General features: G+C 41.7%; 1 protein-coding gene across 6 annotated transcripts in view; it reads left to right on the forward strand.

Annotated features, from left to right (window-relative positions):
* The window catches only part of FARP2 (FERM, ARH/RhoGEF and pleckstrin domain protein 2), an 82893-nt gene that overhangs the window by 54244 nt on the left and 14070 nt on the right, over nt 1-14579 (forward strand). For all 6 annotated transcript variants that reach the window (XM_035334221.1, XM_035334220.1, XM_035334223.1 and 3 more), the window contains 2 exons: nt 8803-8981; nt 13466-13555. In XM_035334221.1, the coding sequence (XP_035190112.1) occupies nt 8803-8981; nt 13466-13555 (269 nt within the window). The remainder of the gene's footprint in view (nt 1-8802; nt 8982-13465; nt 13556-14579) is intronic.

A 14579-nucleotide genomic window follows, 5' to 3' on the forward strand; every position in this document is an offset into this window, starting at 1 on the left:
TCCTTTGCTAGGATTGCACACTGCGGTGGAGTTGTAAGTGGTGTGCTGCTTTCTCTGTTCCCAGGTGTGGGATGTGGAGAAGCAGAGAAAGAACGTTCTTTGCAGGCACACCTGAATTGGTTAAAGGAGCAAGAGTTCAGTATTGGCTGATACCCTACTTCCTATGCCCCTGGCACCTGCTAGTTACATCTTTGCTGTTGGTAATTGATAGCTTATGGCTGTCACGGTGTTTTTCTGTTTGTTTTTTTCCTGGCCTTTTCTGATTTTTAGAGCTATATGGCTTTTGAAGCCTACTGTTGCATGATTGGCTATTTCCTTTTATTTATGGTTTTCCACATAGGCACGGAAGAGGAGAAAATTTAGTTTGTATGTCACAGTTTCCCTATAGCAGGAAAGCTGTGAGAAAAGCTTCTTGATTTCCTGCGCAGGGGTGAGTTCAGATTTATTTTCTGATGGAGACAGGAGTGAAAACCAGCCTGCCTTTGAGTGCTGCATGGTGACTTATGCATCAATTACCAGTTGTTCTGGTGCATTAGAGTCATGCCAGGCATCCTCTTCTCCCCCAGCAACCTCCTGATATGGCAGGAGAAGGCGAGAGAAGGAAAGGCTTTCCCTTCTCTGTTTGTACACTGTCTTTGAATAGTGTAAGGTGATGTGTGAACTTTGGTGCAGTGCGGTTATGTCCTGAATGCCAGCTGTGCTGTCCCAGTTACTCCTGGGGGTTTGTTTTGTTGTCTTTTTACAATGTTGAAGCTGCTTAAACTTAGTTCCTGGTACTGGTTCATTTTTTTCCCCGAGTACCCAAGTTTTCTTGTCAAGAAGGTGAGCGGGGTGCTGGCAGATGCTGAAACAGTGCCAGCATCAGGAGCTGGGACCCCCATGGATCCCGAGCAGTGAAAGCTGCTGCAGGGATAGTGATATTAAAAAGGGGGGAGAGTATGTAAGAAGAATCAGGAGATCTTTATGGGGTATCCTGTGCATGCTCACCTTGAGAAGGAAGAATATGAGGAACTATGGTAGGAGCAGGTGAAACCGTGGTTGCAAAGCTTCACTTGCCCATGGCAAGTGAATGGGTGTCTTCTCCATGAACGACCACATAGGGGAGAGGAGGTATGTTCTTTCATGTTTACTTTCTGCCCCCGCTTCTGGGAGGCTTGGAGGGACGTCATGCTCTTCAAGGTACTTAGATTTGTTGGTGGCATGCAGTTCTAGTGCTGCATTTTTCCAGTAGAAAGAACCACTGGGGTTGTCAGGTTTGTTCTTTTGCTCCAGACGGTGCACCAGCGGGCACAGCTGTGCTTCAGCAAGGGGGGGCAAGCCATGGACCCATTGCCCCTGTTCTCCATGCTTTTGCTTCTGCGTTCCCCTCTGTTGGGTAGGTCCTATTTCAATTAGTCAATACTATTGGCTTTTCCAAGTGAGTTAGGCTGATAGATTTAGCTCTCTTGCGGTACTCAGTGTGCGCCTTGCAGCGTGACTAAAAGACTGAAGAAATGTGTCTTAAAAAGATAAGTTAATCTGTGCCTATATGGCCATATGTGCCTATTTACAACCATTCTGCTCTTAAGTGCATTTATTAAATATAAAGCAGTACACAAGAACATTTTGATCTTCGTGTATGTAGTTAGTGGATCTCTCTTAATTTGCACATAACACTGGTCATAGAATATTCTCTGACCTATCAGCCACCCGTTTTATCATTGGTAAACCTTACTAGCCTGTATTATTGCTTGTCTGTATACTTTGTAATTTTAAAATACTTATTCATTTTTAGAGTAATACTTGTTGTATATTTCCCAGGCATTACCATATTTTATCCTAGAATGGAGTAGGGCAACATGTTGATTTGCTCGCAAATCTTTCACTTTAATTTCCAGTGAATTTCAGAGTCGCTGGTTAATACCAAGTATTGATCTCCTTTTTCCCGTGTATATTTGTATTGTGATCATAGGTGATTTTGTTTAAGGGTTGACTTTTGTATTTTTTTCTTTTTTGGTCAGTGGTTTCTTTCTGTGGTGGTGGTGGTAGTTTGTTTAGCTGCAAATCTTGATAAGGGTAAGATTTTGTGGAGAAGATAATAAAAGTCATTATTCTATGCAATTTGGTGCAAACCTGTCGGTAAGTCATTCCCATTATTGTCATTTTGCAAAAAGTTCTAAGCCATAATTATCAGGTATCGACTGAGTGAATGAATATACAACACAGTCTTCATTGTAGACTTTTAGCTGTCATTACCTATACCTCTTAGTAGATCCTACATTGAACTTGTCACTAATGCTGTGTATATGTATGAGCCTACATATATACTATATGTATGAAGATGGGGAGACTTTACAGTTCCAAACGTGTGTCATAAAATCCACTTAATTTATTATCTGCTTGTGGGCCATTGCAGGATTAGTCCACAGAGTGAGCTGTAGCTTTGGAACGTGGTTCATTGAACCTGGTTTGTGGGAAGGTGTTGCTACAAGTTTTTTCAAAGTCACAATATTCTACTGTTGTTTGAACATGCGAGTCTCAGATGGCAACCAAGAGTGTGGTTTGTGACAGTTCTGCAGCTTGGTAAGAAACCAGAAATGCCTCTTTATCAATACATATGGATACACACGTGCTTTGGTTAGAGTGAATCCCCAGTTTACTAGGTGCTACTCTTTTCAGGCAAGGATTACATTAAGAAAACAAAGAGGGCTGGAATTTCTTATCTGATCTCTTGAATTTTTATCTTTTATACAGTAAATGTTTTATTGAATTACATGTTGGGACTTTTAATATCTTTGTGTCTGTTGAGATTGCCAGTTATGAACCTGCAGATTTGTACTAATTCATAATTTCAATTGTTTATGCAATAAAATAAGGAAAACTTGGATATAAATGACATCATGGGCTTTTTAGCTTTATTTTTCGTTACCCTTGTGTTTGATATAGAATGAATATTTCTTCTGCTAGCCAAAGCATCGTAGAGTTTTATTACCAGATTTCTCAAGGCAGTTTTCCTCTTACATCCTTTTGTTGAAAGTACAGCACAGCCAAATATTGTTGTGTGTTTTTCAGATTACTGTTTTCTACAAACCTTTGTTTGGAATAGAAATGGGAGTAAAAATTAAATATAATTGCTAGAGTGGAACCTTACTGTGGATTCATTTTCTTTTAAACTGGATATGACCTTTGGACTGTCTTCTGTATAATTGTTTTTATAGAAGACCTATCATTTGTTCTAAACGTGGGGTATGCAGTCAGTTAGATTGCTTCATATTTTCCAGGTTCAGAGTTCACCTTCAGGAGTTTGTGATAAAGATGTGGGTAAATCTTTTCCTTGATCACGTAAACATTTGATGAAAAAAAGTCAGTAGTATGCATATAAGTGAACTGAGCAGGTTTCTGGGCTAACTTGAATTAGTGTATTTTTTTGGAGTTATTCTCACTACGATTATTTACTGAGTTAGAAATAAAAACACCCACTCTAAAGCACTTTGTTTTTCATCAAGGAGGAATTATTTAAACAAATTGCCACTGACTTCCTTTGGAACATCAGGAGATCTTAGAACTTACCATGTCATATTACTTTGTTACAGGGGCTGAATTTGATGGACTGTTTTCCCTGCAAAGTTAAACCAATATTCACATAGAATCAAGAAAATAATGTACCTGCAACAAATAAACCATTTAGGTCGAAACCTTGGCCATTCACATCAGCTGTGCTGCAGAGGTTTGTGTGAAGTAGTAATCTGAACACATACAGGTCAATATTGGCTTGAGCTTATTTTTATCAAGCTTCATGTTCAAGCGTAGCTTTATGTGTAGTGCTTTAATTTGGACTGAAGAATGGAAATATCCTCTGAAAAATAACTGAGAAGTGATGCCAAAAACTTCACCCTGTGTTGTCTCCATCTAGATCAAATTAAGTCCGCTTCTCTTTAAACCTTTAGTAAAAGCTATTCGATATAATTAGCAAAAATAGTGCTCTAACATACTGGTCTAGTCCTCTAGTGGGAACCTTTAACACTTTAAATGGTGTTAATCTCAGAGGAAAGCACACAGAGCTGTGAGCTGGGTGCTTCTCTTCTATTTTCTGAAATGTCTAGGCAGTGAACTTTGCAATGTGAGACAGGACAGACCTATCTTACATTTAATTTCTGAGATCTGAAAATCAAACTCCAGTCTTCTCAGCCACCATAACTATGTTCACAGTTATTTTTTTTAGTCCATATTCCACCTCAACCATCTCCCTTTTCCTGGTGGAGCTGAACGTTTCTTATAGAGCAGATTTTTTTACTGAAAAAAAGAAAGACATTTGTGTTGCATTTCTAAAGATTTACAGTGCTGAAGAGAGGATTGGTGGGAAGCAAAAACTTTATTTTCTTAATGCCATCTGACATGCTTCTGAAGGCATACAGGAAAGAGAGTTGTTGGGTTTAGCATGCTGGCTTTCCAGAGCCACTTTTAAAATTAAAACCACAATTAAAACTCAGGCACACAATTTTAAATCTTTATTTATTTGACATTTCCTTGTGTGAGAGAACAAAGGCGTGAAGTATTCTCTCTTTTGTATAAGTATGCTTCAATTTAGCTTGTTTTATAACAGGAACAAAAAACAATCAGCGTATATATATGTGGATGACTATCAGTTTATTAGGGTGAACATCACATGACTGATTTTAGACAACAGAAATTAGATGGTTCAAATGATAAAAAGGTCAGTGTTATGGATAGGTATAACCTAGCCAGTAATTCTCCACATATTCAACTTTTCTTTCTTTTCAGGTAAACTAGCTGTAACTTTTCATATATTGGTTCCTCTTCATTCTTGAAATTTGACCAGTAAGGTGGCTGGATCTCCCCAGCACGTCTCCCTGCTGCTGCCCCTAATGTGGTACCAAAACTGGCTCACTGACAAGTCAGGCCTAAGACCTGGCTGCCCTCTGCTTTCTTCCTTGCTTTCTCTGTTGTTGCTGATTGCACAAATGCTTAGTCCTTGATGTCAGATAGTGCTTTTCCAAAATTTTCCTCCACTACCCACATCTGAGGTTTGCGCTGGGCAAAGATGTGAATTCCCTGTGAAATGCCTGACAGGTTAGAGAAGACCTCTGCAGTATTTCTGTGAGCAAGGCCACTAAGAAATGTGTGGCTGCGTCTTCTGCAAGGACAATTCTAGTTTATTACAAATTGATTTTGGATATAGGGCGCGAATTTAAATAGATGCAACTACAGGAAAAAAAGAAACAAACATAAAAAACCACAAATGCGTGCTAACTTTAATAATGCCAGTGACTCTTGATGAAAATACAAGGTAAGGTAATGGTTACAGCAGCTGGCCTAAAGTTTGATTTTTTTTATTATTATTATTATTTTTAAGTAGACCTAAAATAATCCAGTAATGCACCTTCTGTGTCTGGTTTCATATAATACTCTGAACATTTTTCTATTTCAAATTTTAATTTGAATCTTCACATCTGTATATACTGAAGATCAGTAAAAAAAAATAGAGTGGAAAAATGTTTATATTGAGTCATAGTCTTGTATATTAGATAGAGGCTTTCACATTTTTTAGCTGGACAAAAGAAGGCTATATAAACAATAATTTTAAAATGACAATATTATGCAGTAGCAGTGAAAGATAAGGCTGGCATTCTCACTGAAGTGTGGCTGTGATCATCAAAACCAGTGAGTGGAATACTGTTAGATGTGCTTTTTTTAAAAAATTATATTCATGCTGGTCTTTGTTACAAAACCCTGGTTTTGTTTGCCTAAGGATATTTAGTTTTAACTATATAACATAATTAACTAAGAAAGTATTCATGTTCTTAAATGTTTTACTTAGAGAGTGTGGAATGTCACATTGAACTCCCATGTCTTGATGTTGGTATGCGGTGTGAAAGCAAAACTTTGTCAAGCACAGAACACAGTCGTGTGTCTGAGGGTCTGCTTTACGTAGGGATATAGCCACGTCATTGCTCAGAAACACGTTCCAGCTCACGGCAGGGCTCCCCGATTTCAGACCTTCGCCTTGGGCGCTGACAGTAGAGAAGTGGTTTCTGCTTGGGGCAGAACGCACCTGGGCGGCCCCACTGCGAGCAGGCCCCTGCCCACCATGCTGCTGCGGGCCGTGCTGTCTGGGGATGTGTTCCCACACCGTCACCTTCCCGCCTGTGTTGTCCCACCTCACAAGGAGTTTTCTATGTTCAATGCCTGCTGAAAGCAGTGAAAAAAGCAAGCAAGCAAACAAAATCCCCAAATGTAGCAATAATTAAAAAAAAAAAAAAAAAAAAATCCCAGCTCTGCATGATGTTCTGCAGCCTTTCCTAGAAAAGCCTAACTTTGGATGGCACATTAACCGAGGAATGTCCCTTTTACAGAATTTGCCTTCAGTGCCTTGTCATCCTCGGGGAGCGAGCCGAGGCCGTGTGTGGGCAGGGGCAGGGCAGCCATGTTCCGGGCAGCTGCCACACAGAAGGCCCCGGTGCCAGTGCTGGGCGAGGGAGCTCTGCCTTCGCGTCCGGCACCGTGGCCCTTGCTTTGGGCTTCTCATTTTACTCTGTCTGCAGGGATCAGGGATCTCCATGTCGGATACAAATGCGCTAATAAGTGTTTAAAATAGATTTAATGGCCGTCTTCTCCTGACGGAGTGATAAAGTGAAAACCAGATGGTTTGACGGAGATAGGCGGGCGGTGGAGTGTCTGTGGTAAATCACATCCCTCTGCTCCCCGCGTGTCTGAACAGTGGGTCTGTCTACCCAGAAGTAACTAATATGAAAGCTTCTGGAACGTGTGGCCACATCGTGTTAAACTCCAGGAATTTAAAGAGCCTTCTGCCCTCTAGCACTGGTTACCTTTTTGTTCTGAAGCTGTTTCACCGTCTGTGACATGGAAAAGCAGCCTTCCAACAGGCTCTTGGCCCCGCGTGGGTGAAACAAATGTCAGACGTTGTCGATTCCCGGTGTTAACATTAAAAGTAGCTGGAATGAAGGAAATGCACGGGCAGGAGCAACGTGCGCTCCAGAATGCCTTTGCTTGGCTAGTGTATTAATAGTTAACTCCGCAGCCTTAATCAGCTGAATCTCTTCCAGGTGACCGAGCGCAGCACTGTTTAGCTTCCTGCATTTGTCAATGTGAAAATTACGCACTTCAGCTTCCTCGTCACTGTCATGCCGCAACTGCGCATTTAAGTGGTTTTGCTTCCTGAGCCAAAGAGCAGCAGCTGGCTCCTGCCCGCTGGGAACGAGAAAGCTCATACTTATCTCCCCCAGCACGTGTGCCGTGGGGTGTGCGTGTCTGAAAAGATTTTTTTGAGGCGATTTTTAAGTGGTCTGGCAACGGGAAGAGGACGACTAGTGAAGCCAATGGGAGGGTTAATACAGAGGTCTCATGCAGAAGTTGTGCAAAGCTGAATGTGCAGTGGGAGTGATAATACGGAAGAAAGGTGTAGGTAGGAGATGTCAACCTGCTCTCTGTGGGCAGGTAGCAATTCCCTGGGGGACAGGAGTTAGCAGTTGTCAGGACAAGAAAATCAGAACTGAAGGGAATTTCAGAAACGCCTGCAGGAGCTGCTCAGGCTGATGCCTGGGGAGGTGCAGCTCGAGGCTCAGGGCTGATAGTGCAGCTCACATTTTTGGCTTTGCTGTTGGTTTTCTGTTGGCCTTTGGTCAGGTGATTTAGCCCTTGCTTTCTGCCTGGAATGCAAAAAATAATGCCAGGGAGTGTTGCAAGAGTGACTGAACATTTGAACAGTGCAGTAGAAGTGAGAGATACCGAAGTGCTGAGTGCCTGCTTAGGTGTCTGATCAGATGAAGCTTGGCTGTTTATCGTAGGGAAGGTCAAAAAAAAAAAGGTTGAATTTAGATAGGAATGTCTTGGCTCTAGTGTGAATAATTGGAGTGTCTGTTGCCTTCATTTGGTTCTAAAAAGCAGGTTTTGAACAGTTGTGCTGACTGCAGGGCCCCACAGGTGTCTGCATGTTGTGTCTAGGGAGTCTGCAAAACGGAGGACAGCAGCTACCAACTAGTAATGGGCTTTAAATTCACTGTAGTGGTGCTTTAAGTATTGGAAATCTTTAAAGGGTCCACAAATAAAAATAAATAAAATTACTAATCCAGAGCAAAGCAGCACATGCTGCTCCTCTTTCAGACATGCTTTGCTGTGTACAGGGTTGTATCCGTCCAGTTAAAATGTTCATCTTTTGTAGTGCTACAAATCTGGTTTGCTGAGATCAGTGGATTATTCCATTTGTACACATAGCAGAAGAGCCAGGAATGAAATCTGTCACGTGGTCCCTTTTTGTCTACAACTGTTTTCCTCTCCCATGAATACAGTTTTGGAGATTCCCTGAAATCAGAATGTATTTTTTACTAGCTTTGTCTTCTGGATTTTTTCTGGAGTGGGAAGCAGCACAAGGATTTATCCTAGATTTCACTGGGGTGAAAAGTATTTCTTATTTTAGAAAAGGAGGAATTAAAAGGTGTTCTTGCTACATGCAGTATAATCCTATGTTGTGAACCCTGTTACACAACAGAATCCAGTGGGATTTGAGCACTTCTTCCTAGACTAAGCAATTTATCTGTACCACTAAATGTAGTTCTGAAGGCATCTGTCCTTACTGCACAGCCACGTAACAGCTGGTTTGCAGAGAAAATACTGTGTACTTTGAAAAACACGCTTAAGTATTTGGATGTATGTTCCTATATATATATATATATTCTGAAATAGCAATTATGGTTTACGCTAACAGTGGGTCATTGTCTTAGACACAGTATCTTTTTTTTTTTTTTCTCTTTTTCCACTCCATCTTCTCATTCTCTTCCCCTCTAGGCCACCCAGTGGACCATTCTCAGCTCTCCTCACTTGTGCTGAAGAGTCCCCTGGGCATGAACACAGTGTTTCAGGTGAATTTGAATGCAGCTGGCCAGGGTTCATCTCCTCTTCTGAGTCCGGTCCTCAGTGATGCTGGCGGTGCCAGGATAGAAGAGGATGACGAAATGAAACGTAAGGTGAGATAATGACGCTCCAGAGAATTTATTTACTTACTGAGTGAAATGATCATTTCAGCTGAGGAATTACGCTTTCTGGTCACTGAATGTTGATTGCTTTTTTTTTTTTTTTTTTTTTGAAAATGAATGTGTTTGGTTATTAATGTTAAAAACTCCAGTGCTGAAGATTTAATCAAGCCTGTTTGCCTCATTATTAGGGCAGGAGTCTCCCCCTGCCTCGTTGGTATTGGGGGATTCTATTTTGATTGCTGGGATGATCTTCTGGTGTTCTAGCAGGAGCTCACTGCAGAGGGCCCCAGAGCAGCAGGCAGCTCTTCTCACAACCTGTAGTTTCTGCCTTAAAATGGAAATGAGATGCTGCTTCCCAAGATGAGCTATTTTGGGGAAACAGTTGGTGTATATTTGGTATAAAACAGTGCGTTTGGTGCATTTGGGGCTGTAACTGAGTTATGGTAGAAAGTAAAAAAGGTTCATCCTTGTGCTGAAACTATTTGAAAGGACACTTGAAAAGAAGTGAAACGTTCAAGGTGATTTTCAACGTGGTAACACATTGAAAGGCTGTGGGAAGAGATGGTTGTAGGTTTTGGAAACAAGTTGCTTTTGACTGATTCAATAACGAAGAATTATGTCACGGGGTAACATTGAACCTGGCCTTGTCTTTGCTGAATGCAGTCAAATTTAATCTGTGTCAATTTATTGGACTGTGCTGTCAGTACAAAGTGTTGCCACTTCACAAAAATGTGTTCTAAAGTAATGTAATGTACCACATAGAGAGTAGCTTAGAGCAAACATTTGTTAATGTAAAATGTATGTTCTTATATTCTTTACCCCTGTAAAAGCTCAAAATGTGTATGTCAATCCTCCAATCCATTCTTTCTAATCTTAACAGGACCTTTACAGCAGTATTGAGGTGTCTCCTCTTTAGTTGTAGAGGATGTGAACTCACCTGCAGCTTTCTCAGCAGCAGGCATTAAGGTGATTCCTTTTACACCTAGTCAGTCATGGGCTTATTCACCAGAGATGGCTATCTTGTTTAAGCTACTCCATCTGTGGCTGATTCTTTGGTCTGGTGAACGGTTGATAAAGCTCTGGGCCTTTCAGGGGGCTTGAGAGTTGTTTTTTCTTTTATGTTCTGTAAAGAGGGAAGCAAAAATAATTGTGATCTGTGTGGGTACAAGAAGTCTCAAAGCAGGAACAAGTTTGGATCTTCAGTATGTGCTTTTGTTTAGCTGCTGATCCTTAGCCTAGACTGCTTTTCTTTCTTTACTTTTTTTCTACCAATAAGCACTACTTACACTGTGAACTCCACAGCATCACCACAGGAAGCTGCAAAGTTGAGGGAGGTGCATGTTTTCGTGGTGTGGAGCTTTCCTTGCCCCCGTGTAGCATTCAGGATTCAGCCCTACTTTTTTCAAGTTACCGTAATTTTAAAATGCTTTTGTTCTGGAGGCCTTTCTCTGCCTTTGTGCCTTGGAACTTCAGCTCCTCGCCCTGTGCTTCAGCACCACTGCGCACGAGGCTTCTCTGCCCCAGTGCACCATCTATGTGTGCTCTTGCTCACTGGAACACTGTAGAGCCGTTCTGAAAGGTTTAAGTAGTGGTAATCTACAAATTTGGACTGAAGTCTCCCAGGAACTTCTTCAGCAGGCTTCTTCTGCGTGCATGTGGCAAAGCTGATAAACCACTTCATCCTGCCATCTGTACGTGTGCGTTGGTAAGCATTGGCTTCATGTGCCTCCACAGTTTGTCAAAATGATAGAGATGACTGGATGCCAGTGTGTGATTCAGAGCTTCATTTTTACTCCCCCTGCACCATGTTATCAGGCCTTTGTAACTGTTGCTGGCAGTAAGGAGAATCTGCAGATCTGCTGAGGCTGGAAGGAACACCTTCAAACCAAATCCAGCCAGCTCATTTTTCCTAAGCAATGACTCCGAGCATTTAGATGCAGTTGGGAGAACTGTCTGTGTGTGCAGGCGTGTTTGTAGATATACAGATGCACACAATCTGTGACTGTTTTTTGGATAACAAATGACCAGGCTTTGCTTTTGTGAGGGTATGGTATATGGAGTCTGACAAACTACGTTCCTAAGAGCGCTGCATTTTGCCAGTGAGATACAGAAGTCCACCCAACAGCAGACTTTTCTGACCATTTTTCTGCAAGCTGCCTTGCTCGTCTTGCTTTGCAGAGTGTTAGTGATCAGCCAGGCTTTCGGTATCTTTTTACTCAAGAAAGAACCAGGGCTTTCCATTACAGTGTGTGTAAGGCTTTGCCATTTGAGCGCCATTCCTCATGGATTCAATGGCCACGCTGCAGCCTTCAAGAAGAAACTACGTTACGTGCTCTTTGCTCTTGCTTTTCTGCTGTCTCCATCTCATGTTCTAATCTTATCTCTGTCAAGATCATCGGGCAAGAAGTCCACAGGCCCATGCTGTTTGCTGTCTTCACCATGGCTTTGGGTGCCTCTTTGTGCCAGCAGGTGCAAGCATACTCCCTCATGTTTCATCTCAATGTTCTTTTTGCAAGCAGACCTGATGTCATGCACCAGCTCCAGTAATTAGAGTATCTGGTTCGTCTCCTTGATCTCAAGCCCCGCTTCCCTATTATTTTTCTGAAACATACTTTGAAATTGGCGATGGGGACTTCACGTGGTGTTAAGAAGGTTTGAATGTCTTTATTCACATACTTCCGTGATGCCATCCAGCCTTCCTGCTAAGAAGTATTTTCAGTTAGTTCAGGGGCAGTGCATTGTCAATGCATTGTTTTTTAACTTGTGATGTTTATTACCTAGATGTTTTTTGCCAAAACCCATATAGAAGTGTTTTTGACCTGTGCTTGCTCCCAAAATGGATTGGTGCTGTCCAAAAGCATGGAGATCTCTACACAGTGAGATCAGGCTCTCAGCTGCTGCAGGTAATACACAGAAATACAGCAGCAAATACACAGAAATCTCACCAAGAGCAAAGACACTATTCTGGCTTTCGTGCTTCCCAAGCTCAGTTCTCCTGTGGTTGTTCTCTAACGGTAGGGTAACCTTTCTGGGATCTGTCCTGAAGCTACATGGAGCCAAGTACTGCAGTGCAAGAGGAACAGGGAGCTTTTGGCAAGACAGCTCTGGAGGCTCCAGATGAGCGACATCAGCCTGTGTGCTGCTGTTAAGAATCACCCATATTGTGAATGTGCTGTGAAAAAGGCTTGCAGGAGAGAGGAAGGTTTAACAAGTAATTAGGAACTGAGATGCAATTCTGTGGGTTGTTTCCACCCACCTGCCCCAACTTTCAGCCTTGCCATCTAAGTTAGACTCTTTTGAGGTACAAGTGCAAAGGATCATAAAATGGGGCCTCTTGTGCTGTGTTTGTGAGGCAGATGTAGGACAAGGTATGGGCAAAGCCAGCTAGATTTTGAAAAGCTTCAGTAATTTGTGTGTGGATGTAACACACACATGGGTGTGGGTTACCCGTCACTTACTTTCACTACACGAGGATTCAGCACAGGACTGAAGAACGGCAGTGAGTTGAGGAAACAATGCAGCATCTTAGCTTGAAACGTGATTAGTTTCTTAATATTACTTACATTGTTTTTATTAATGTATGTTTTCTTGCTAACTCCGATTTCGGTTCGTTGCAGTGCCTGAACATCTGCTTGCACCGTTTCCTTCCTTTGTGCTTCCATGTCCATTCTGTTCTCTTTTCTTTAAATAGCAGCCTGGTGTCAGGGAGAAGATGACTGCAAAGGTGATGGAATACAGTGATCGTTTCCGTGTTTTTTTTTTTTACGCTGAAAAAAATATCATTTGCAAAACTGGGAGAACCTCTTCCAAGTGTAAATGTTCTTCCTATTTCAAGGTGTTTACATGGTGATTTTTCTGTGGTACACTTATTAGCACTGTCAGATCTGTCCCGTCAGGATACTTGCTCTACCCTGAGCTGTGGTGCATCTGCATGTTTAGGATAAGCAGTGCTCCAGCTGGGGACAGGACTGTTGGAAGGCCCTGAGACCCACCACCTGCTCTTTCACCTCCGCCATCGCATCGGCAGAGCAGCGTGATGCTCTCGTGACCGTGGATCAGCCGTACAGCCAACAGCCCATACAGTCTGATTTTTGTGGGAGCTTAATGTGGTCTTCAGAGGGTTGGAATGAAAGCTGTACGTGGAAATAGACTAGTTCTGGAAAAGGGCAGCGCTGGGAATCTGCTCTACTTCATTTGATTATGGAAATGTTTAGGAAATCTGGAATAACCATTTCCATATCTTTGTAAAGTCCTCCCTTGATTTTGAAATGGAAGTTTAACAATTACTACTTTTAATGATCTTGAAATACTTGATAGTGAATTCAGTGTTTGAGAATATGTGAGATGTCCTGTTAGTAATCAGATGTTCTGTTTTCCTACAGCAAGGAAGAACGTATGCGAGATTTGAGCTTGTGCTTAGTAATAAATAGAGCATGTGTATTTTAATATCTATTGATTATTTTGTATTCTTTCAGCGCTATCCAACTGACAAGGCATACTTCATAGCGAAGGAGATTCTTGCTACAGAACGGACATATTTAAAGGATCTGGAAGTTATTACGGTGGTAAGGGGTTTTAGCTTTCTTTAATGCTTTTCTTTTTCTTAAGATTTGTAATAAGTAATTTGGAAGAATTTGGAATTTCTTCCAGATAGCAGAAGAAGAAAGTCTTCCAATAAAGCATGATCTTTGAGCCATGTAGTTCTTACCTTCCTTGTTATATAGGCCCTTGTGTGGGAGAGCAGGTATTGTCTTTAGACTTCTTTATCATTAGCTCGAATAGCTACATCTTATAATTTCTGTGGTTTAGGCAAAATCTCTCTTGGAAAATTCTGAACATGGGGTACATCAGGATAGCCTAAAAAATTGTGTATTCAGCTTCACTGATTGCTGTTGCTGTCAGCTCTGCTGCCATCACCTTGGAATCTAGCTGTCATCACCTTGGGATTCCTTGTGAACCTTCAGATTATGAGGGTAGATGACAATTTCAAAGAGTATTAAGGATCCATTTTTTTTTGAGTTTTGAGAGGTTTATGGTCTTTTTTTTTTTACCCCTCCTCGTTTTAAGGAGGCGAGAAAGACCAGAGTAGCTGACTGAGTTGGATGACAGCTTTGGATGACTTGGATGACAGCTTTGTTTCCAACTCTTTTTCTCTAAGAGCTATTTCTCTACTTATTCCAGACTTGAACATGATGTGGCTCCTGTGTTTCTACAAATGATTGCTTTAATTTCATCAAAGAGAAGTTTGTGCTCTTTGTGCCATACGTCGTCAGTTGAGGTGTTTTGTGAGAATTCAGTGAGCATCATCTCACTGAGGTTCCTCCTGCAGACTTCCCAGCACTTTCCTAAAAGGCTGGGGAACATATGGTACCTCAGAGGATTTCTGTCATGTTTCCATCCCTGACAGAAAGCTGGGAACTAAAAGTGATCTAAAATAAAGGGCCATATGTGACACACAACTCGAATTGCTAAATAACTTGCACATGGCTACAAGTTTTATGAAAGAGCTGTGGTTCTGCCTTAAGTATAAGCAGACATAAAACATCAGCTGTGGCAGTTACTCTGTAATTTGCTGTGCCTCAGAGTCAT

The sequence above is a fragment of the Oxyura jamaicensis genome, chromosome 9 (assembly GCF_011077185.1).
Source record: "Oxyura jamaicensis isolate SHBP4307 breed ruddy duck chromosome 9, BPBGC_Ojam_1.0, whole genome shotgun sequence".
Classification (NCBI taxonomy): Eukaryota; Metazoa; Chordata; class Aves; order Anseriformes; family Anatidae; genus Oxyura; species Oxyura jamaicensis.